Genomic DNA, 23,855 nt, shown 5'->3' with positions numbered 1-23,855 from the left:
AAATGAAAATGTGGTAATTCAGAAATGCAATTATGCTGCTTGTGTGTCTAACACTTAATGAATGTTTCATTGATGCTTTAAAGAGTAGATCAATGAACTCTGTTTTGGAAACCGCTCAAGTCTTACTTTATCATTCCTATTTTAATCTCTAGTCCTATATGCTATTGTTCAGGTTTTCTCTGGAATTGATGAACCCAAACAAGCAAAACGAAATACAAAACGTGTAAAACAAAAAAAAAAGCATGTTTTTGGTGCTGTGCCAATATCAGAGAAAGGAGACGTGTTTTCTGCAGCTTGAAGGTTATTTCCTTGAATTCCTACTCTTGAGTTTCGAGAAAAAGCAGACACCCTTCAAGAGTATTGAATTTTGAAACCTCTCCAGTCAAATAGTTTAACCCTGACTTGTACCAGTTTGTCTGCTCAGTGGCCAGTCGTCTTTGTTGTTCATGTAAAATTGCTCCATGTTGTCTGTCTGATGAGTCCCTTATTACTGAAAAACAAAAGTTAAAGTCATTGAGTTACTGCGAAAAACACATGTACCAAAAATGTATCATAAAGGTAATCACTTGAATCAACTACCAACAGCAGCTTGTGCTCAGAGAGGCTGAAAATGGAGAGAGAGCAAAGTGACAGCTCCACTGTAAGAGGCTCTCAAGTGCTTTTTCTAATTTGCAACTGTAAAACACAATTCTTAACCCTGCTTCACTGTGAGGACTTCTCAAAGAGTAACTTACATCAGGAAAACAGATTCACTGCCATCTGTACTTAAACATTTCCAGCAGCTCTATCTCTGAACAAACTTCAAATCATTGCAAATCAGTGTGCATTTTCAGAAATGTATTTAATGTATTTATTCCACATTGGAAAATGTAGCATTTGTCATTATCTGCATCATTATTGCATGTCTTGCTAATTGCTGTCTCCTTATCTATCCTTTAGTTTGAAATAGAAAGTATAAATAGAGAAAAAAGAAAAATACAGTATTGGTGGAAATGCTTCCTTGATGGTTTTTGCATTTTTTCAAAGAAGCAGAAGTGTTCATGAAGCAGAAATGCCAAACACCTTTTTGGGTAAATTATGACGTAGCACATTTTTACTGTATGTGTTTGATCCACTGTTTGCTACATTGTCCTAGATATTCTGACAATGTGAAAACCTTTCTGGTACAACAGGTCGCGTGGACTGATGATAAGGCCAAATTAGTCCTCTTTAGTCCTCCATGAAAAAAAAAAAACAGATATCGCAGCTATTTCAGATACAAAACAACAATAGAATGCTCTGCTTGTTTTACTGTTTATTATTTGTAATGTAGCCTACAGCGCCATGTGCTGGTAGAACAACATGTCATGGTTATCTTATGGTTAAAAGAAATAATTCATGGAAAGACTTGATTAAAAAGATAATTCATGATTTTTATATGTAAGGATGACAGTTTATTAGGAAGCGATAACAAAGGAACATAGTTCATTTGTCCTAGGTTAAGAATGTTAAAATGAGGATTTGTCATCCATTCTGTGTTGACTTCTTTTGCCTTTTAGGGGTGGAAACAACAATAGAAACAGTTACCACAGTTATAGATAAAATAGTTTTATTGTATATTACTTTTTGTTTACCACCTTTCACTTACCTGTTATGAAAATGTACATGCAAAAGTTCTAAGTCTCAACTGCTTTTTATTTTTTTGGTCAATTTGTGGCGGATGTGCGGCATGGCAATTGATTGTTCATGCCTCTTTCTGTGTGTAAGAAAATTGGGTGGTTAACTGAAAAATACACTGAACGAAGGCTAACGTATGGTGTTCGTATAATTTTTTTCCACTTTTCTTTTATCATTTTTCCCCATTATCGGGTCGTAACAAAAGCAGGTTATTTTCTGCAAACCAGTTTATGGAGATGTACACAGTTCACCTTTTTCCTTCTTTGTAATTCACTTCAAATTCACTTGACATTTCATGGAAGCACAGGTATTGATTAGAGGTGTGCAGCTGACCTGCAATCACTCCAGAAGCTAAACCACTGCATTGAAAAGATGTTAAGACTGTGACTCCATGAATGTTGAAACTTGGATTGGTCTATTATTTCTCCCATAAAACACTGAGGCGTGTTCCTAAGTGCATGAGGGCTCAGGGCTGTCCCACTTCAGAAGTGTCAACCCTGATATGGTCATTTTTCTACATTATTTCTTTTCCAAACCTTTTCTGAGTCTGCATACAGTCATAAAAAAATATTAGGCCATCAAAAGTCATCAAAAACAGTAATTATGCAATCAAGTACTAACTCCTGTGTGTATCACGTGACTAAAACAGAAAGAAAAGGAAGCATGGAATGTCTAAAAGCAGTGTTTTTGTCAGCACAATTTTGGTTATTATCAAGAAAATCATAGAAAATTGCTAGATATCAGCTCTGAAATTAAACTCTTATGAGCTATTTTTGTTGTTATCATTATATTTGTCCAAACAAATACACCTTTAGTTACACCAGGCATTAAAATGAACAAGAAATTGAAGAAAACAAGGGTGGTCTAATAATTTTTTCTGCGACTGATGGGTTCTACTGTTTGGTTGGGTTCTGTGTTAGTGGGTGAACAATCCAACGCTTGGTGACTTTTGCTTCACAAAGATAGGAAAAGCCGACATCGAAGGATCAAAACTTTTCACAGCAGACAGTTTGGCCTCTAAAAGCAGGCGAAGCAGTGGCACTGATACTTTTAAGAGTGGCTGTGTTCCATTTAGTTTCCCATTTTAGCATGTACAGTTCAAAGGCCTGAAACTGATGCAAGTAATTGGGATACAGCCATTTAAAGATCAGTTACAATTACTCAAACAAGTCAAAATGTCAGCAGTGAAAAAGGCCCATTGGTGATGAACCTAGTCTGCAAAAGATGTACATGAAAGTTAATTTATTGCATGTTTGTAAAGTTGTTTGATATTCTGGCAATTTTGCTAAAATGAAACTTGACATTATTACAAGTAAATGCATATTGGAGGAGTGGCTGTACCTCTTCATATTTACTATGATGATGTGTTGTTTCCAAGAAGCATGTGTTGTCACAATGGGTGGTATCGGAAGGTGTGATAAAATATGGAATCAGTTCATTATATATGAATCTGAGTTTAATCTAAACCCAAACTGGTTCAAACTGGCAATTAAAATAATAGAGTGAAGACTATGAACCCTCCACATCATCTATGAGCTGAGAGAATTTTGTCCTGTTCAGTGTTCTTCACTCTGAGTATGAGCTTTTACCATTGTACATTCATGTTTTTATTTGTATCCATTTGTTGCCAGTTCATATTTATTGATTGTCACATTTATTTAGTTAGTTAGAAACTTATTCGTCCATTTAACAGGGCTGAAGCAACAGCTTACTTTTGTCTACGCTATTTACAACAAGGAAAGTTGCAGAAACAAAACAAGATAACAAGATGGCACAGTTTGAAACAATAACATAAATAAAACAAATAATGTAAGTCAAATCTTAGATTTATACTGATAATATACTTAGTTTATCCTAATATTTTATATTTACCTTAGTTTACAATAGTAGTAATAGTTTAGAATACCTTAGTTTTAAACATCCTTTTAAATGTAGTGACTGATGTGCATGTTTTTAAGTCTTTATCAAGGTTATTCCATTATTTAACTAGAAAAGCACTTGGAGAGCGCAGACCTCCGCCAAGGCAGGTCAATTACTAATCAAAGCTTCACTCATAGTGTATGTTTGTATATATGCAACACTACTAAGCCCAAACCAGTTTCCCCACGGGGACAGTGAAGTATATGGTACTGCATCATAAACTACAGCTGCAGACAGGTGATGCCAATCAAGTCTGTGAAGGTGTAATCAGTTATGTATTTACTTATTTATATAGTTATAGGATCCCCATCAGTATTTACTGCAGTAACAACTATTCCTCCACAAAAAGTCAAATATCTCATCACTGACGTCAATCAACAGTAAGTTAAATAAAGTGAATATGGCTTCAAGTGGAGATCAACTTATTGGTGAAATGGATTTTTATTTGAGTAATCCTTACTAAAAGTAATTATACCCTCTTTAAATCCCACAGTTTTATGTATCAGGACATGAAACAAAGTCCATCTTATCTGCCAAGTGCTAACATAAATTAAATTTAACCACAAATCTGACCGCAAGCCTGTCACTAGCTCTTACTCACCCTCTTAATTCCTTATGGAAGCAATAAAGCTGTACTTAATTTTTTACACACTGTGTCTCCCTTTTCACCACATTTTTGTTAAATGAATAATGGCATGGCAGCATCTATTGTTTTACACTTGAGATCAAATAATTTTTTTGTCATGTCCTGATGTGTAAAACTATAAAATTTGAGGATGTACTGTCTTTTTCCTCATGACTGTAGCTAACCGCAGTGGCTAAACTAAAGAACTGTGAGCATATGTTCATTAGAAGAGTGAAGTAATAATGAAAACTTACTAAGACTGTTTTTACCAGTCTGATTTATCTTGGTGTTAAGTGTCATGTATCAGGACATGCAATAATGTCCATCTTGTCTACCAAGTGCTAATATTAAATTTAATCACAAAACTGACCACAAGCCTGTCACTACCTGTTACCCAACCTCTTAATTCTTTATGGAAGCTGTAAAGCTGTACTTAATTTTTCCATTTTAGCCCCATTTTTGTTAAATGAATAATGGAATGGCAGACTCTGTTGTGTGTTGTTTTACACTTGAGATCGTATCATTTTTTTTGGTCATATCCTGATATGTCAAACTATAAAATTCAAGGAGGATGTGCTGTATTTTTCCTCATGACTGTAGCTAATTCATGCCGCAGTGGCTAAACTAAAGAACTGTGAGCACATGTTCATTAGAAGAGTGAAGTAAATAATGAAAACTTACTAAGCCTCTGTCTTTAACCACCTGATTTATCTCGGTGTTAAGTCAGCGTTTCAAGACACTGCATGTAAAACCCCATTTATCTGCCCTGTCACTCACCAGTGCATAGAATAGACATAGATCAGCTACTCCTGGCATTTGTTGATACAGCAGATTGCATATAGCTTGGTAATGGGACATAATGCATTTTTTTTTTCCGTGTTGCAAAAAAAAAAAAAAAAAAAAAAAAAAATCCTCACCATCAAGGCCAGCCCTGGAAAAAAACACAACACAACAAAAAGCAACATTTTATATCACAACAAGGCTTGCATTGTAGCAACTGACAGAACGGAGTCCAGATGGTCCCTGAAGGGTGAAGCTAGGGGGTGAGAGACTGCAAATGTGTGTAAAACAGACATGGATGTAAATGTAAATGTGCATGTTTTATTAGTTATGTGTGTAAATGTACACTCGTGTGTCCAAGTAGGTGTACGGATGGCATACGTGCCTCAACACATATGTGTGTGAAGCAGAAATCAATGTGTTGTGTACTGTATGTATGTTTCTGTAGATTTGTGTGTGTGTGCGTTTGTGTGTGTGGACATCTGCTATGCCCCTCTCCTCTCTCACTTTCTCATCCCACACTCAGGTCTGTCCTTCTGTCTCTTTGCTTCGAAACAGGCAGGAGGTACAAGTGTGTATGTGTGTCTGTGTGATGCGATGTGATGTGTGCTGCTAATTCCTTGATAAGGTGTGTGTGTTTTTATCTTTGTGGATGTGTGTGTGTGTGTGTGTGTGTGTGTGTGCTTCTGACAGTGCTTCCACCAGATGGGAGCTGTGATGTTCAAGCTTTTAATTATATATCTAAAGGGTTGACTGGCATGTCTTTTTTTTTTTCTTTTTTTCCCTCCCGTAGGATATGAAAACACAAAGTTTAAATAAAGTTAAGTTGCACAACAGAGCACAAATGAGTGGGAAAGAAAATGAGAGAGAAAAGGTAGAATAATCTCATTTTGGAAGCGTGAAAAGTACACAAATGCAGAATCTGAGGTAAATATTTTGCAGTAACTTTCAATACAAGGGAAATGGAGCAGTAAAAGTATTTGCTTACTCTTTTGTGGATAGTATTTGGTAAACCCAGCTGTTAGAGGCCACACTTGCATGTGACGTTCTAATGAAAACTGACATTTTACCAATATTCCCATACTCCAGTTAAAACCTCAGTAGGTAATTAGTTTGGCATTATTAGGCAAAAATGTAATCACCCTTTCAGTTCGTAGTAATTGAGTTAGTATGAGAAGATACCAAACTTGTGTACCTCCTCTTGACTCGGTTTTCTGCACTAAAACTCTGGTCTTTTTCAGAAATAGCACAGTAAAATAGGTGATTGACAGCTGTAATGACCAATCACTTCCTAACTGGGATATTTTTGGCCTCACTTTTCCATTGGATCATGAATTAAGTTAACATATGCTATTTTTTCACTCTAATTCCTAACTTACTCGACATCCCATTGCTACACCTTTTTAAAAGAGTGATATTTTGCTTTTTTAAATGGAATTATGCATGTTAAAACATTTCCCTGTGGTCTACATAAACTGTAAATGCTATGCTTGGGTCTGAATTCTTCATTAATTCAACTCCACAAGTCCATCTTCAACCTTATTTCTGAGTAATGATACAAGAAATGTCATTATGAGAGCTGACCCTTTAAATGCAAATGAACCACTTCACGCTCCACCCCCTCCAGGTTGTTAACCGTGCTTTCTATCCCGTTCAGTCCCTTGTGTTCATTAATACAACTAACAACTGAACATTTTAGGTAATTGGGTCGAAGTTTGGACGTATTTTCAGTTTTTCCTACAACTGCTGCTGCTGACACACAATTATGTCGTACTCGGAGAAATGTTCATCAGAAGTCTTGACCTTATATCTGCAAATGTCGTGACGTAACTAGTTATAGACGCAACTAATTAAGAAGGAATTGAAACAGGTTGTAGAAATCCACTTGATTTTTGCCGGAAGGAATATAAAGATAGCTTTGCAGCACCTGGAGGGTTCAAATTCAAACTTTTTGAAATATTAGGGTCCAAATACACAAATAAATGAACCAAAGACTAATAAAAATGGGTTTAGCAAAATATGAGCCCTTTAACTTTGCTTCCTTTTCTGTGTCTAACTTCACCCACAGCATTATCTTGTGAATTGCAAAGTCAGAAAGATGCTCAGAGTGTTGTGCAGACATGGACGTGTGTGTAGTTCAGGGACATCTGAATCTATAGAATATCACAAGACTTCTATACAGAATCATTTGAGGTTCAGCTTTAGTTTTTGGGTTTTTTTTTAATACTGCCTTTACCACCAAAAATTAATATCCAATTACTTAAAATATTTTGTCAGTTTTTGTTCACATCATACTGCCCTTTCCCATACCAGAATGGTTTCCCAGTAGAAAGTATACTTTTGCAGCCTATGTTGATAGATTTCTTAGTCCATTATTTTAGATTAAAGCTGTTGAAACAAATGAACTAATCAAGGCAGCAGTATTATGAGGCACAATTACTGCCCTGAGTGAGTCCGGTGGTTCAGAATAGGGCTATAAACGGCTTGAGTCCTCCACTGGAAAATGAAGGTTTGGCATATCCACTCTACAGAAATGTCACATTGTAGAATGATCCAAAATAGTCAACTCTGCTTCAGCATCAAATTGGGAAGGAATGGACATGTTGAGCTATTTTCTCTTATAAAATACAGATTTTTTTTTTTTGTGTGTGTGTGTGTGTGTGTGTGTATTGTTTGTTTGTTTAAGTTTATTTCAGACACAAACATAATACAAAACATAGGAAAGATGGAAAAAAAAAAAAAAAAAAATCTAGAAAATTGAACAACTGTTTTGTCTGAAAGGGAGTAGGAAGAAGCCACTGCTTATCCAGTCCTCCCCCCTGATTCCAGTCCTCACTCTTAGTGCATAACCACGTCATCAACATAAGATTGTGATTATCCATTAACATCAATGTGGTTCGTCACGTTAAAGTCAAATAATTCAGTCTCCAAAACATATTTAATATCACTGAAATCATATCCAAACCTTTTGATTTCCACGTCCTTCATGATGGTTGAAAGTAGGGAAGGTTCTCCTCCCGACCAGAAATGTGTTCTTTTCTTTTTTTTTTTTTAATTTAAATCTTTATTTAATTGAAGGAGATTTACAAAGTATTACAAAACACTTGCCTCAAACCCACCCCACATAAATATACCACTCCGTTTTTAACTGTATACATATTCATACAATTGCCCATGTTCACAATAAAAATATCTGTATATACATACACTCACACATATAAATATACACAAACACATTTACAACCGGGAGGAGACCTCGGGGAAGACCCAGGACACGTTGGAGAGACTATGTCTCTCGGCTGGCCTGGGAACGCCTCGGGATCCCCCCGGAAGTGCTGGAGGAGGTGTCTGGGGAGAGGGAAGTCTGGGCATCCCTGCTTAGACTGTTACCCCCGCGACCCGGCCCCGGATAAGCGGAAGAGAATGGATGGATGGACATTTACAATAACAAATACACGCTTACACTAACACACATACCTGTCTACTTACACACCAACATAGAAACAGACTTTTTTTTTTTTTAGATAAAGATAAAAGCTTAGAAGTCTATAATATTCCGTGGGAGTGTCTGTAATTTGTCCAATGTTCTTCTTGTTCATAATTCAGTCAGTATGTGTTTGACCACTGTGTCACTATCTATAAGATTCTGATTAATGATCACACTATACTTCTTGTTTTCCCAAGTTTGACCGAAAAAATGCAAATTATTAACTGGAAGAGTCTTTGTTGATTTGATGGCATTTTTTCTTCTAGGAGTCCATACCAAGGTTATTATCGTTAACGAAAACTAACGAAATGATGAAAACTAGAATTGTAAAAACATTTTTGTTAACTGAAATAAATAAAAACTGTAATTAAAAGAAAAAAAAAAACAATAAGTAACTGAAACTGTATTATGTGCTTACAAAACTAACTAAAACATAAAAATTATGGATAAAATTCCCTTCTTTTTCATCTTTGTCAATGTCGGATTGATATGAAATCGATTCATTTTCCTCAAGCAATTTTACCTGCTGGCACCAAGTGATATTTAACGGTCTGTCACTTCTCGTCACTTGTCGTTTAGAGTCGTCTTCTTGTCTCCACTCTACCTGGAAACATGAAACTGAAGTTGGGAGAAAGCAGCAAAGTCCTGTGTGGGATTTATATGAATTCAATGGCGAAGAAGACAAAAGATATAAAAAAAAACAAAACTAAACTAAAACTAACCATTTAGAAAATAACGAAAACTAATAAAAACTTGCAAACCTGCTCTAAAAACTAATAAAACTAACTAAATTAGAGAAAAAAAAGTGAAAACTAAATAAAACTAAACTATAATGAAAAATCCAAAACTATTATAACCTTGGTCCATACATAACTGAACGATAGTTGATCCAAAAACCTGTTGATGTCCAAGTCCTTCATGATGTTTGAAAGTAGGGAAGGTTCTCCTCCCAACCAGAGATGTACTCTTCATGTTATGGCCGTGCGTGGTCTCTGTTGACACACAGGTTTGTGTACAGTGCAGAGCAGTGACTGTAAACAGGCAGGGGGCTGTGTGTGGCAAACTGTGGGAAAAACTCCTATTGAGAAACATATTCTGAATCTGCTGTATTTTGTACAAGTCCAAAGAACGCTCCCAAAACCCAGAGCATTATTGGCATTTAACAAACACTCCCATCAGAATAAGGCATAACGGAGAATATCCAAAGGGATTATGCTGTTTACTTGACCTCTGTCAAATTCAGACTTCACACAATAAAACATGTAAACATTGTCTGATGCAAGTTTTCATTTCTTTCTTCATTGCTGGTTGTTTCATTTCAGTTGAAATCTCTGAACTGCATGCTCTTTGTTGCAGTGCTCATGACAGTACTATGATTGATCTGTGAATCTCAGAAAAATATAAAATGTAGAATCCAAAAATCTGCTCCTTCCAACCTTAATTACATTGTCTGGTGTCTGGTTGAGTCTTGCTGTCGATTGCAGCTTTGTCTGAGTTTCAGGAGCTGCTCATTTTGTTTCTCCTTTGTCCAACAAAAATATTGAGTAATTGAGGAGTTTGTGTCTTTGCTGTACATACATACTAATCAGGTCACTTGAATGATTAAAAATACACACTTAAATATGTATGTGTGTGAATTCTGAGTTTTAATTTGATGCTTAAGCTGGGTGTATTTACTTACAAAATACAATCTGCAGAACTCACTCAGTTCACTAGACTGAAGAATATATTTATGGAGAAGATTTTCTCTGAAGTGCACTGAGCAGGATATTAAAGTGCATATTGACGGCTAATCCTGAACAAGACCTTAAGCAGGATCCCAGCTCTCCTCCAGCCTACTGTACTGTGAAGTAAACACTCTCACCAACTTCTAGAATTGATAAACCAATAAGTCTTACTCTGTGTTGTGATGAAAATATTTTGCCATTAGGACATTTTAGTTGATATCGATTGCTAATTGATCTCCTCTCGTCTCCTTCAGCCTGTCAGTGTCATATAAACGGATCGGTTTCGGAAGTCTGCAATAAGGAGACCGGCCAGTGCCCCTGCAGAGAAAACGTGGTTGGACGACAGTGTGATGAGTGTACGGTAAGTCTGTGGAGCCCAATGATTACTGAGAATAACTTTATTTTTTATGTCTTGGCTTTTTATTCCTTCTTTTCAGTGTATACACAAGGAGTCGACTGATTATCGGACCGTAATAGCATCTGATATTTGATTTTGAAAGGTGTTCATTGGGTTATTTGTATATTATTATTGTTTTTATCCAGAGAATTAAACTATTGTAAAAATGTTTTGCTTTTGAAACTGATTTTGCCAACCTCGACCTTTATATTACACACTCGGGTAGGGCAGTATAGGCCGGACCTTAAATCACAATTTTTCTGTGATTACTGATTTTTAACCTTTTTTTCTGTCGTCATGATCATACGTTTTGTATTTCTAGTTTTCTTTATTAAAATTGTCAGTGGTTCTCAAATAAATTTACCATGAAACTCATATTTTTGTCTTTGAGTTCCCAAAAAAAGTACTATATGTGTGATGTATTATTATTATTATTATTATTATTATTATTATTATTATTATATTTCCCCATAAAGTGCCAACTATCTTTTATGGTAAATGCATATAAAACATCAGCATTAGCGTTAAAGAAAACAAAACAAAACAAAACAAAAAAGACGGACACATTTTTAAAATCTCTGTATTTAGTGGATGTTCTGCCTCCGCCTCTTGAGAATAACAAATGACACCCTGGAATTCCAGTTAATTTTAATCACTGGTAAATGAATCCTAGCGTAACATAATCAGGTGCATATTTTTGCATTAACATCTGACCTATGACTATACCTGTACCAACAGTGTAAACTTATCCTGTCACTATTCAATCAAATGCTGACCTATGACTTTCACACACAACAGTCAAACTAAAAATTTGACAAATTGGACAAAATTAAAACATTTTTTACCACACATTTTGCATTTGAGTCATGGACCACCACTTGAGAAAGGTGGTGGTGGACAAAAGGAGAAACATATTCACATTTAATATATTGAATATGTAAATTTCTGGGATTGTTTTATATATATATATATATATATATATATATATATATATATATATATATATATATTTTTTTTTTTTTTTTAATTTTAATGTTATTAATATTATTTTGATTATAATAATTTTCTATCTCGAAAATACTGTATTCCTTCTCCATTTCTTCCTAATTTCAACTTCTGTTTTCAGTTGTTCTATCCTACACCATTTGTAACATCTTTAGGCTTGAGTATTTGTAATCATAACACTTTCTTCAGGTACTTCTCTATAATTGTTATTTTTTTATTGATACATTTAGGGAATAGAGACATAACAGGTAAAGTCAAATGTCCAGCTTTTGTTACTGTTCCTTCACTCCTTGTTCTGTCTTTGTTTTTCTACTTTTCGTCTTTTTTATTTGCCCTTCTCATTCCCTGTTGGGTCCCTTCCTGCTTTTCTTCTACCCGTCCTGATTGGTCCAGCCTAATTGCTGGTGGGACGCTGAGCGACAGGAGTGTGTGCCCTGTCGCTGCAGTCATCACGGCTCTATGTCTCAGCGCTGCGACGTCGAGGGCCGCTGCATCTGCCGCCCTGGCTTCGTGGGCCGACGCTGTGACCTGCGTCGCCAGGGTTACGAGAGGCGGGAGACACGGAGACCGGTGGAGCGAGTCCCTGTGGAAGCCGTGCAGCAGAGATGGGGAGGGTTGACCCGCACGGGGGGTTGTCCCAGGGGGGCGTACAGACCTAAGACAGGGGTAACACACTGCATGGGAATGACAGTGGTGTGTTTTATGAAATTAGCATCGTGCTGTGCAAGCATTTTATCTTTTTTGCAGAGATGCTGAGCCATAAGGAATGTTTTAACACACTCTAACATGTACAGCCGAATCAAGTTTTGGTGGATTTGATCATTTGGGGTGTTGGGTTCTCATAGATTCTTAAAAAGTTTTGGTATTTACTTAAATTGACTGTGGCTATTAATAAAATAAAAATCTTAAGTCTTTAAAATGACATTGAAATCTAAAATCTTCAAACAATCTATAGTGTCAGACTTTATTCACATGCAGATATTCTATTGTGTACATTTATATACTAGATTGTCAGGATCCCTTCAACAAAGAGCTTGTTCTGCATAACTTCAGCCTTATTGAGCTCATCCATTGGCTTCTTGGTGTTCCAGTAATTGACCTGCATTTGTCTAGTCCAATGGCACAAATTGTCCATCACTGCTTTCCTGATATTTCCATAGAAATACCTTTTTTTTTTTCCCCTCAAAAAAATTAATGCCTCTCAAATTAATGTCATGAAAGGACAATGGAACCAAAAATACTTTACAGCAGACAGAGCAGATACCCTTCTGCTCTTGAGACTATGTTGGGAAGTGAAAATTGGCAATTCAACCAAGCTTTCATGTCATTTCTTGTATTTCATACCTGCATGATGGGAGTTGATTCTGACAATCTGAATCCAACACTGCTAAGTCAACAGAATTCAGGAGGATACCCATTCTGAATTATTGTTCATTGAAATATTGAACTGTCTTACTGATAATTGATAGTTTTTTTGTTTTTTACCCTCGGCCACACTGGCTGCAGGGTACTGTCATCAGTTGGTCGTCCGTCAGTCCGTCTGTCCGTCTGTCTGTCCGTCCTAAAAACTTTGGCATGCACTGATAAGTCAGACCACCGGGGGCAGTAGTGTGCCTAATCAGTCAGGCCGAGGGTTTTTAAAGAGCACGTTATGTTCTTTGCATATTTTTAGTTCTAGACACATTTGAGTGTTTTCAGCATCTGAAGTGCAGCTTATAACGTGCTCACCTGGTCAATAATGTGTTTTTTTTTATGTTATTTTGACAAGAATCCTTAAACCATGAAGTAATTGATGTAGTTTTTTTTCTTTTATTTTTAGCTATTGTAAAATAGGTCTTAAATTTAATTATAAATCTAATGATCCTTCAGCTGTGTGAGCCCTGATCTTGCATGTGTTGCTCTACATAGTAGTCTTTAAGCATGGTTGTTTTTGTGAGAATCATTTAATTTTGAGGAGTGTGCCGTGTATTAACCTGGACAACAGTCACACAACAGTTCATGGATTTTACCACCATCTTGCTGAGACGATACCAACAAATATCAACTCCATTTGAAGCGTTTTTCTCTGATGTCGACACAATGTGCATTTCAGTCCAGCTAAACTGGACCTAATTCACAGCTTTAATCTGCTTGAATTTCAGAACATTTCTGAAAATGGTTTTGGCTTGTGTGTCACTGTTGAAAGGCGGCTCAGTCCAATGAACCGACATAAATGCTGTTGCATTTGTATTCTTCATCTGAGCAAAAACATAGACCATCAAGCTGACTTAGTAGTTGGCTTCTGAACCTAAGAACAATAGAATTAAAATTACAAGATAGCTTTTATCCCCTCTGTGTATCCATCATATCAATAAATTACAATCTGAAAGGATCTAAAGCATCACGATAAAAACTCTTTCTGCTTTTATTTCTCCACACCTACTCATGTCTGATCTAGTGTCATTTTCGTGTCCCCCTCTTACTCGTCCCTGCTGGATTTGACCTCCATTTACATCCCTCTTTTCTGTCTGTGACTGTGTGTTTCCAGCCCCAGACCCATGGCATTACCACCGGTGGAGTGTGTGAACCGTGTCACTGTAACTCATTTGGTTCCAAGTCGTTTGACTGTGATGAAACCGGTCAGTGTCGGTGTCAACCAGGAGTCACCGGACCCAAGTGTGATCGCTGCGCAAGAGGATTTTTCAACTTCCAGGAAGGCGGCTGCACACGTAAGTAATGTACCTGTGCGAGCAATGTTGTACTTCATTAAAGAAGAAGGAAGAGTCAATAAAAAGCAACACAAAACAATAACGTTCTCGAGCAAAGAAAAAAACAATAGCTGTACAAAGCAGAAAGTTTAGTCGTGCACACCTTAATTTATTAAACTTTACATTTACACAGTGTTTATATCTGCCTCTTTATAGTGATAATATCCTTCTGATCTACATTGTGACAATGTCCAATTTGAGGAGTTTAATGATAATTATAGTGTAATTGATTTCATTTATTTTGCTTTAAACCATACTGCTGCCCTTATTACACTAATGGTATTTACATCTCTAATATAAAAACTAAGTGTGCATATGGTTTCTTATGCTAAATAAACTTTCATAATAATTCTTAAACCATGTAGGAGCTAAAATCAAGAGGAAAAAATAAATAAAACTTCACACCTTCCTTTTGTCTATATAAAACTCTATATATCTTTTTCTTTTTTTTTTTTTTTGAAACTCTTCTCTTGTCCACTACAGAGGACAAAAATGCATTTCTGGGTCTCAAGAGGATATCAAGACAGATAACCTGACATTGTTTCATGTTTATAGAAAAATAAAACTGCTTTTCTAAACTTTCATTGACAAACTCTGTAGAACAGTAGAATTGTATCCAGGTCACATCAGATGCAATCCATCAGCTGTCAGTGGCATGTTTAACCCCATACCTGCCTGAAAACACCTGTGATTTAGACTAATAAATGTAGTGCCATGTCCACACTAACATGGATATTTCTCTGAATCGATATTTTCTTCATTTACGTCACGTGACGATGCAAAAACGACTACAGACTGGTACAAATGTCAGGACAAGACATTGTTTCTATTGCGATTAAAACTATCAACAGTGTGGACAATACTGGACAGACATAGAGGCTTTAATCTGCGCTGACAGGTTCCGTTATTACCTTAAATTAACTTAAGTATTTGTTGTGGTTGTGGAGGTGTATTCTTTACATGATGTGCTCTGTCTCCCAAATGTATCTGCAGGTCATACACTGATTTATACACCTTAGTTTGATGTTTCAGGTGCAGGTTCATTAAATAAAGCAGCGATAGGCATTGGAAAATGGGGTGGGATGCCATGAGTGTCCAGGTTCTCCATTTCTCTGTTCACATGGATACGCATAAACACAAAAAAATGTCACTTTGGAAAGAGTAACGTATCTGTGTTTTTGCAACCCAAAATACTGTTTATGTGTGGATAGAGAAAAATATCTGTTTTGCAAAATATCGACTTTATTGTGGATGGGGGCATAAATCACAGGGTAGATTTTCTACAGCCTGAAAACAGGGTCCAAAGAAGTGGGTAGAATTCTTGTTTCCTCTCAGACCACTTGAATTACACTGGTTGACAACAAATTTATTGTTTAAGTTTTTTGAGCTGATTTAGGATAATTTTGGTGTGCTGAATCCAAAAATCACATTAATTTTGCTCAATCAGGCCAACTTTCTGAACTATGCTACATATTGGCTTTTTAACATTTTTGCTTACATTTATGGGCATTTTCACATCATATGATACAAAATTCTTTCATAGTTCTTGCAATAAACGAGTTCTGAAGATTTTACTTTTGCCAATTTATGATTAGTGGTTTTTTTTAATATTACAGGTGAATGAAATGGCTTCGACTAGAAGATCTTGCAAAAATAAGCCTGACGTATTCTGCTACATCTGCGGTGAATACACCATTGTACCTAACAGGAATCAAGTGATCAAATGATTTTTTTTCTCTTAAAACCTATTTTTGGTGAGAACTATGTAAAAAATCAACTGATAAAGTCGCAAAAATGTAATCAATTTTGTGAGAAGATCAAATTTTTCAAAATCAAATTAGCAAAAAAACCTGACCTGATTGGGAAAAACAGATGTCATTTTTGGATTTAGCGGTGCAAAATGGTCCTAATTCAGTTGAAAAAACCTAGACAACTTGCAAAAAACCTTTTTTTGTAACCCAGTATTATAATACACTGAAATGGAATTATAGTATTTCTGCTCAATTTTGGTAAAAAAAAAAAACTATTGAGAATTGCAATTTTAACTCATGCAAATCATTCCTCAGGCGTGTGCCACTGCAAATCTGAATCACCCACAGTCTGAAGATAATTAAAACATCAAATTCATACATAAATTAAATAAAGTAACATATGGCAAAATGTGTCTTTAATTAGTTTCATTAGAGTACTACATGTATTATTGTACTTGTTAGTGTTTTGCATATATTTACTTTTACAGCAAACCTTTAAATGTCCTTTAGATATGTTCTGTCTTTTAAACACTGGACTTTTAGAGATGATGGTGTGTAGTGTCTTAATACTGACATGTACAGTCTGTTCATGTATACGAAACCATTCGTTCATCACACCCATACATGTTCTTCCTGTCAACATGTCATAGAAGGTACACGTGAAAGACAGAGACGGAAATAAGTAAGTGAATTAAAATTAGGGAATGATTTTTATCTACTCAGTGATGAAAAGTTGCCAAGATTAATTTGCCACTGATTGATATGATTATCTTTGAAGATGGAACAAAAGGAATAGTAATGAACAATAAATAAAGAAGCCCGTGAAGATTTATTTCCATCTTGGCTGGGGAACAAGATTATTCAGACATTTAGAAAAGAAATAATCTTAATTAATCAGTTATACTTGGGTACATTTTTGTGTGTATTTGTATGTGTCCATCTGTCTTTTTTACATTCATACAATTCTTTATTGTTAGATTAGATTATCAAGTATGATCAGAGCTAAAATAGTACATTAAACTCTGCAGCTAATTCAGTTCCAGTTCAGTAAAAAATTGTCATCTCCCCCCATAGAAGGGATTTTAGAGTTTTTAAGATTGGATTTAACACTAAGCATGTCCATATTTACATGTGAAATTAAAAGTCATGATTTGTTGAAACATAAAGTTGATTAAAACCAGAAAAATGTGTCAAAAAATACTAAAACATCAAGATTAAATAGCCCAAATGAGTTAAGGATGAAGTAACCATCCTTTTCTTTCTTTCTTTCTTTCTTTCTTTCTTTCTTTCTTTCTTTCTTTCTGTCTTTCTGTCTTTCTTTCTCTCTCTGCCAAAAGCCTGACTAGGGGCTGAAGATAGAAACTGGCAATGACTATAATCTCTTTATGTGAATCATCAGTTACTACAGCTTGTTTGTAACAGGTAGAAGTTATACTATGTCATTTGCATTGTCCCCAATCAAATAAACTTTATAAATATAGAAATAAAATATGAATTTGCATTTCCTTGGGTTAAAAAAAAAAAAGGCTAGCATACAATCAGGTTTACAGCATTTTTACCTCCCCCAAGGAGGTTATGTTTTTGCCAGGGTTTGTTTGTTTGTCTGTCCGTTAGTGTGGAACATAACTCAAAAAGTTATGGACAGATTTGGATGAAATTTTCAGGGTTTGTTGGAAATGGGATAAGGAAGAAATGATTAAATTTTGGTGGTGATCGGGGGTGGCGGGGCCCACGGGGGGGCCACTGATCAGCCTTGGCGGAGGTCTGCGCTCTCCGAATGCTTCTAGTATTTTATTTTATTTGCTATTTTTTTCTCAGACGCAGCAGTTTTAAACACAACACTGACAAATGACCAGATTATTTAGTGCATGTTTTGCTTATTTTCCTTTAGCTGCTAAAATCTACACTAGGTTTGTAAGAGAGTTCCTAATTTTTCAGACAGATACTTTGGGTTCATCTGAGGTTTTCATTCAGAACACACTAAAAAACATATTAATGAGAAGCATCTCACTGAACCAAGTAAATTCAGATTCTAGGCTTTAAACCACCACTTCAACCAGTTAAGACATTTCCAAACTCTCTAGTTAACATCTGTTAGTTCCTCCTGCTTTAACTACCGGTGCCTAAGGGTGTATTACATCACATGAAACCACTGAGGTCGTTTCAAGTGCTCACACGTCGCTCTGAGCTGAAATATATTCAGATTATTAAACCATATGCTCCAAAAACCTGGCAACCTCAGCAGCTGGTGCTTCAAACTTTAGGAGCCAAAAAAAAAAAAAAAAGATTTAACTCTCACATAGTTTAAGTAAAACTAAGAATCACTTTTCCTACATCATATACCTTGGTACAGAATATATTATTGATGCCAACTACTATTGACAGCCAAGAAAATCAGAAATAGATAATAAAAGGTGTCTTTCTTCAGCCCACTGCTATGACACAGGAGCCAGGTTCTAGGTAAAATATGCTGTCAACAGATCATAATACAAATATAATATAAGGGTCTGAGTATGTGTGTGATTTTTTCGGATGACAGTCAATATGACTTTTGAGGTAGTCGTTCCACAGCTCTAGCATTAATGAACATAATGGAAGAAATCACAAATGCAATAGATAATAAGAAATATACAACAGGAGTATTTATTGATTTGAAGAAAGCATTTGATACGTTAGATCACAACATTTTAATTTCAAAATTATTTTCATATGGTATAAGAGGAGTTGTTTTAGATTGGTTAACAAGTTATTTACACAATAGACAACAGTATGTACAGTTTGCTGGGAAAGTGTCTAATTGTTTAAAAATTGAATGTGGAGTTCCACAAGGCTCTGTTTTGGGGCCAAAATTATTTATTTTATATATTAATGACATACAGGGTGGGGAAGCGAAATTTACAATGAACATTTAGTTGTTTTTTCTCAGCAGGCACTACGTCAATTGTTTTGAAACCAAACATATATTGATGTCATAATCATACCTAACACTATTATCCATACCTTTTCAGAAACTTTTGCCCATATGAGTAATCAGGAAAGCAAACGTCAAAGAGTGTGTGATTTGCTGAATGCACTCGTCACACCAAAGGAGATTTCAGAAATAGTTGGAGTGTCCATACAGACTGTTTATAATGGAAAGAAGAGAATGACTATGAGCAAAACTATTACGAGAAAGTCTGGAAGATACTATTAAAGAAGAATGGGAGAAGTTGTCACCCGAATATTTGAGGAACACTTGCGCAAGTTTCAGGAAGCGTGTGAAGGCAGTTATTGAGAAAGAAGGAGGACACATAGAATAAAAACATTTTCTATTATGTAAATTTTCTTGTGGCAAATAAATTCTCATGACTTTCAATAAACTAATTGGTCATACACTGTCTTTCAATCCCTGCCTCAAGATATTGTAAATTTTGCTTCCCCACCCTGTATGTGATGTATCAAAAATAATGCAGTTTATTTTGTTCGCGGATGATGCAAGCTTTCTTTGTTCAGGAGATGATTTAAAAACGTTAGTACAGAAAATAGAGAATGAGATGGTTCAACTCAAAAATGGTTTGATATAAACAAATTATCTGTGAACTGGAATAAAACTAAGTTTATGGTGTTCACAAATGGAAAAAAAGGAAGAACAAGTTTCATTGTCTATTAATGGGGTTAAGATTGAGAAGGTTTCAGAAATTCGTTTTTTGGGTGTAATAGTGGACGATAAATTAACATGGAAGCCACATATTGCTTATGTTAAAAAAAAAGGTGTCTAAAAATATTTCTGTATTGAGTAAAGCAAAATATGTGTTGGATTATAAAGCAATGAGAATTTTATATTGTTCACTTATTCTGCCGTATTTGAGTTATTGTATTGAAGTATGGGGCAACACATATATGAGTAACACAGAACCATTGTTTTTATTACAGAAAAGAGCAATAAGAATCATGTATAATGTTAATTTCAGGGAACATACAAATGAGTTGTTTATTAAATCAGGATTGTTTAGGTTTAAAGAATTGGTTGAATTAAGGACATTGCTGATTGTGTTTAGAGCGAGAAACGGACTTTTGCCAGCAAACTGGCACAGATTATTTGTTTTAGTGTCACAGGATGAAGAACATAGAAGGAGGTTTAATTTTAAACAGCAAAGGGTACGGACTAATGTGAAGAAAATGTGTATTTCTGTTGTGGGTGTCAGGATGTGGAATTCTTTGGCAGTGGAAGAGAATAGCTGTACAAATATTTTTCAGTTTAAGAGTTTGTATAGCGAAAGAATAGAGAAGCTTTATAAAAGCATGTAATAACATAATTCAACTTATGGATGTTGGATTTATTTTATTTGCATTGAATATCAGGTAAACTGTTTACTGTAATAACTGTAATGGCAACGTATCTGATGTAAGCAGATGTTTCAAGAAAGGGGCAGGTATTATAAGTTTTCTTCATCCTGCTCCTTTCCAATTATTTAGATTGGAATGAATGAATAAAATGAAAATGAAATTTTAAGAATGAAATAAGAGAAACCTTTATGTTACTAGCAGATAGAATTAAATTAGTTTTTATAATCCCAGTGATGATCCCAGTACCATTCAGGTATATTTCATAACAAACATGTGACCAAGCGCATGTCTGGACTATTAAACTTGGAAATGTACAGTGTATATGTTTGACAAAGACACCAACCTCATTTAGTCTGCGCTTTTACACTTTTTACTTGATACAAATCCGTTGTAACCGTCAAGTCAAATACTGCTGTGTAAATCACTCATTTGTCATCATAGATTGCATAATAGAAATTAAAACGTAATTGCTTAAAATGGCTCTAATGAAATGAATATTTATATGATTTTCCCCTTTTCTATTTTTCTTGTTTTCTTCTCGCTCCACAGCCTGTCAGTGCAGTCATGTGGGCGATAACTGTGATGCCAACACAGGACAGTGTATCTGCCCTCCAAACACTATTGGTGAGAGGTGTGACCGCTGCGCTCCCAACCACTGGGGCCATGACATCACAACAGGATGCAAGGTACCTGCTCACATGTGTTTTATTCCATCAGCCAACACAAGTCTCCGATTACTTTAGGCTTGTTTAGTTCATAGTAAAAGGTACACTACAGGGTGTCCCATAAGTCTCCATACATAGGAAAAATAAACGTTTCTTGACATAAACCTTTTTTCTTTATATAATATGCTCTATATGACTGCCATTTTGTCGGGAACACATTTCAATGCGTGTCCTCCACTGCTGAAGAACTATAAAGAAGAAATATAAAGAAATACATGTTAGATCTATATGTATTATGTCTCTTATGTATGGAGACTTATGGGACACCCTGTACAAACAAAAAGGTAAGGATTTTTTTTTTTTTTTTTTTTTTTGGGCGATTTTTTCCATTGGGATTCTTGCACAACGCTTTTGACTTTTTTTGTGTGTGAACTGAATTGAAACAGGTTTTTTTAATGACCAGACATAGTTTTATTTACAAATGGCAAAAATGACAAAAAAAAAAGAAATATCCTTAACTTTTTGCTTGTAGTGTATGTGTTCTGCCTTCAAAACATGGTTCGTTATAATTTGGATGCGCTCTGAAATATTGACAGTGTTCATGCATTTCTCTTTCCGTATCTTCATCATGTATAATATTAAGCAATTACTATGATTAGTATGATTCATGCTTGAGGGTGATTCATCCCTAATTCTCTTTAATAAAGATAGTGTTCATGCTCCTGTTGGCATCACCAATTAACTGTGGCTTCGCAAATCAGAAAGTTCACACTTAGACTGGATGATCAGACGAGAATAAAATTTCATAAGGCCAACCACCATTAAAAACAAAAAATAAGGTTAAAGGTTAACTCGCTTAATTGTCACCGTAGGGAAATTGAGTCTCTGAGTTTGACCCATCCTAATACATACAGCGTTAGTATTAGCACATTGGGAGCAGTGAGCTGCCATTAATGGCACTTGGGGACCAACTAAAGATCTTCATTTATTACCATGGCCACTGGAAAACTGTGAGTTTTGGAGAGAACGGACAAACTTAACCCAGATGAAACTTGTCCGAGGCTGTGAGGGTGAAGTTGTAACCACTACACTGCTCTAGAAGGACAACAGGCTCTCCTTCACAAGCATAAAAATACCTACTTTGGTTTTCATTTTTATTAGGAGCTTAACCCATAAAGACCCAGTGCTGCTTTTGTGGCAGTTCCCAAATGAATTTTTCTCTAGATACAACCTTTCTTAAGTGATTTATCTCCATTTAATCATAATATTATCCTCTGTCTGTTTGTGTTTTTAGGCAAAAATCAGGTATTTCCCTATAATTTAATTCACTGATCATGTAGCTGTAGATAAATGCTCAGATTAAAGTTGAAGGTTATTAAATCAGAAAGAGAGAAAAATGAAGAAAAAGTAACTTTTTCAGCAAATATATCAATAGCTGAATACAAAAACATGTGTGTCCATCCACTGTCATTGATCCAACTCCATGGGTTTTACTTTCAACGTCCAAATGGGTCATATCTGATGACCATGAAAAGATGACAAACTGCATTTTACACCAATTATTTACATGTATTAATAGGATTAGTGGATCAGCATTATTAAACAGCTTAGATTTGTAGATGGTTTTGGTCGTCTGTGGCTGTTTGGGTCTTTATGGGTTTAATAGCATAATGGCCTTTTCTGAATTCAGATAATTGTAATAATTGGATCTGATGCATTTACATGCACTTCAGAAATACGATAATAGAAAAGCCCTGGTTTACATGTTACTGTCAATTATCAGATATACATACATAATGTCGGTGGACTGAAACTTCTTATCTTCCACTCATAAGACTCTGTAATTTGTTTTTTCTACTTTTTTTTTCATTTATTTATTTAACACTTGCAGATGCAAAAGAATTAAATAAATCACATTAACAGTAGACGTGCATAAAGACATTGGAGTATTGGGGAGAAATCCAAGTGTGTTAATCCGATTTCTCAAACTCAGATAACTGCCATTATCTGACAAATCATATCACTTTATACTGTTTCCATGATCAATTCTATAATCCAATAACTCCAGAAATTGGATAATGATTGGAGTATTAGTGTGTATGTAAATGGCGTCATTGAAAGTACTTATACAGACAGTGGAAATACTCTACTACAGGTATAAGTTGTGCATTAAAAGCTGCACTTTTCAGTATTTATTGTGCACACGTATTACATTTGAACAACTTTATAGCATATGGGCGACTCTTCTAGTGCAGAGATATGTCAAATCTCCATTTAAAGTGATGGACAAAGTCGCATGAATTCTGATATGACCATTCAGACTCTGGTTACACTGACAAAAAGATGGAGAACCCCACATGGGCATTTTCCAGATCATACTGGAAGTATAGAACATGAGTAAAAAGACCATATTCGCTTTTAGTTGCAGTAAGAGCACAGCCTTAAAGGAAATATACACATGACATGTACATCATTTACAAAAAAATGTATTTTCCTTCTCAGGAAAATATCTTTATTAGACCTGTTTTGTATCAGTAATGAAATGTTCTTTATTACAATAATAAGAAGCATCTTTCTCAACACCTCTGCGAAACTAACAATATGCAGGAGGTAGCTCATTCTTCTTTTCATACATTTTCTTACGGTTATTCAGGTTCTCAATAAAAGGTGTATTCATACAAAAATCCTAAATCAAGAGTTTTGTATGTGTCATACCTTTTTGAAAGTCATTGCATAGTTTGCACACTGAATAAAAATAATTAAATGTGG

The 23,855-nt window shown here is 35.4% G+C and overlaps 1 protein-coding gene across 7 annotated transcripts in view; it reads left to right on the top strand.

Annotated features, from left to right (window-relative positions):
* Positions 1–23,855, top strand: part of lama2 (laminin, alpha 2) — a 400,339-nt gene that overhangs the window by 231,966 nt on the left and 144,518 nt on the right. For all 7 annotated transcript variants that reach the window (XM_030128899.1, XM_030128898.1, XM_030128896.1 and 4 more), the window contains exons 22-24: positions 10,450–10,556; positions 14,125–14,305; positions 20,971–21,107. In XM_030128899.1, the coding sequence (XP_029984759.1) occupies positions 10,450–10,556; positions 14,125–14,305; positions 20,971–21,107 (425 nt within the window). The remainder of the gene's footprint in view (positions 1–10,449; positions 10,557–14,124; positions 14,306–20,970; positions 21,108–23,855) is intronic.

Source organism: Sphaeramia orbicularis, chromosome 24 (assembly GCF_902148855.1).
Source record: "Sphaeramia orbicularis chromosome 24, fSphaOr1.1, whole genome shotgun sequence".
In the NCBI taxonomy this organism is placed as follows: Eukaryota; Metazoa; Chordata; class Actinopteri; order Kurtiformes; family Apogonidae; genus Sphaeramia; species Sphaeramia orbicularis.
This window is presented reverse-complemented; position numbering and strand designations above follow the sequence as displayed.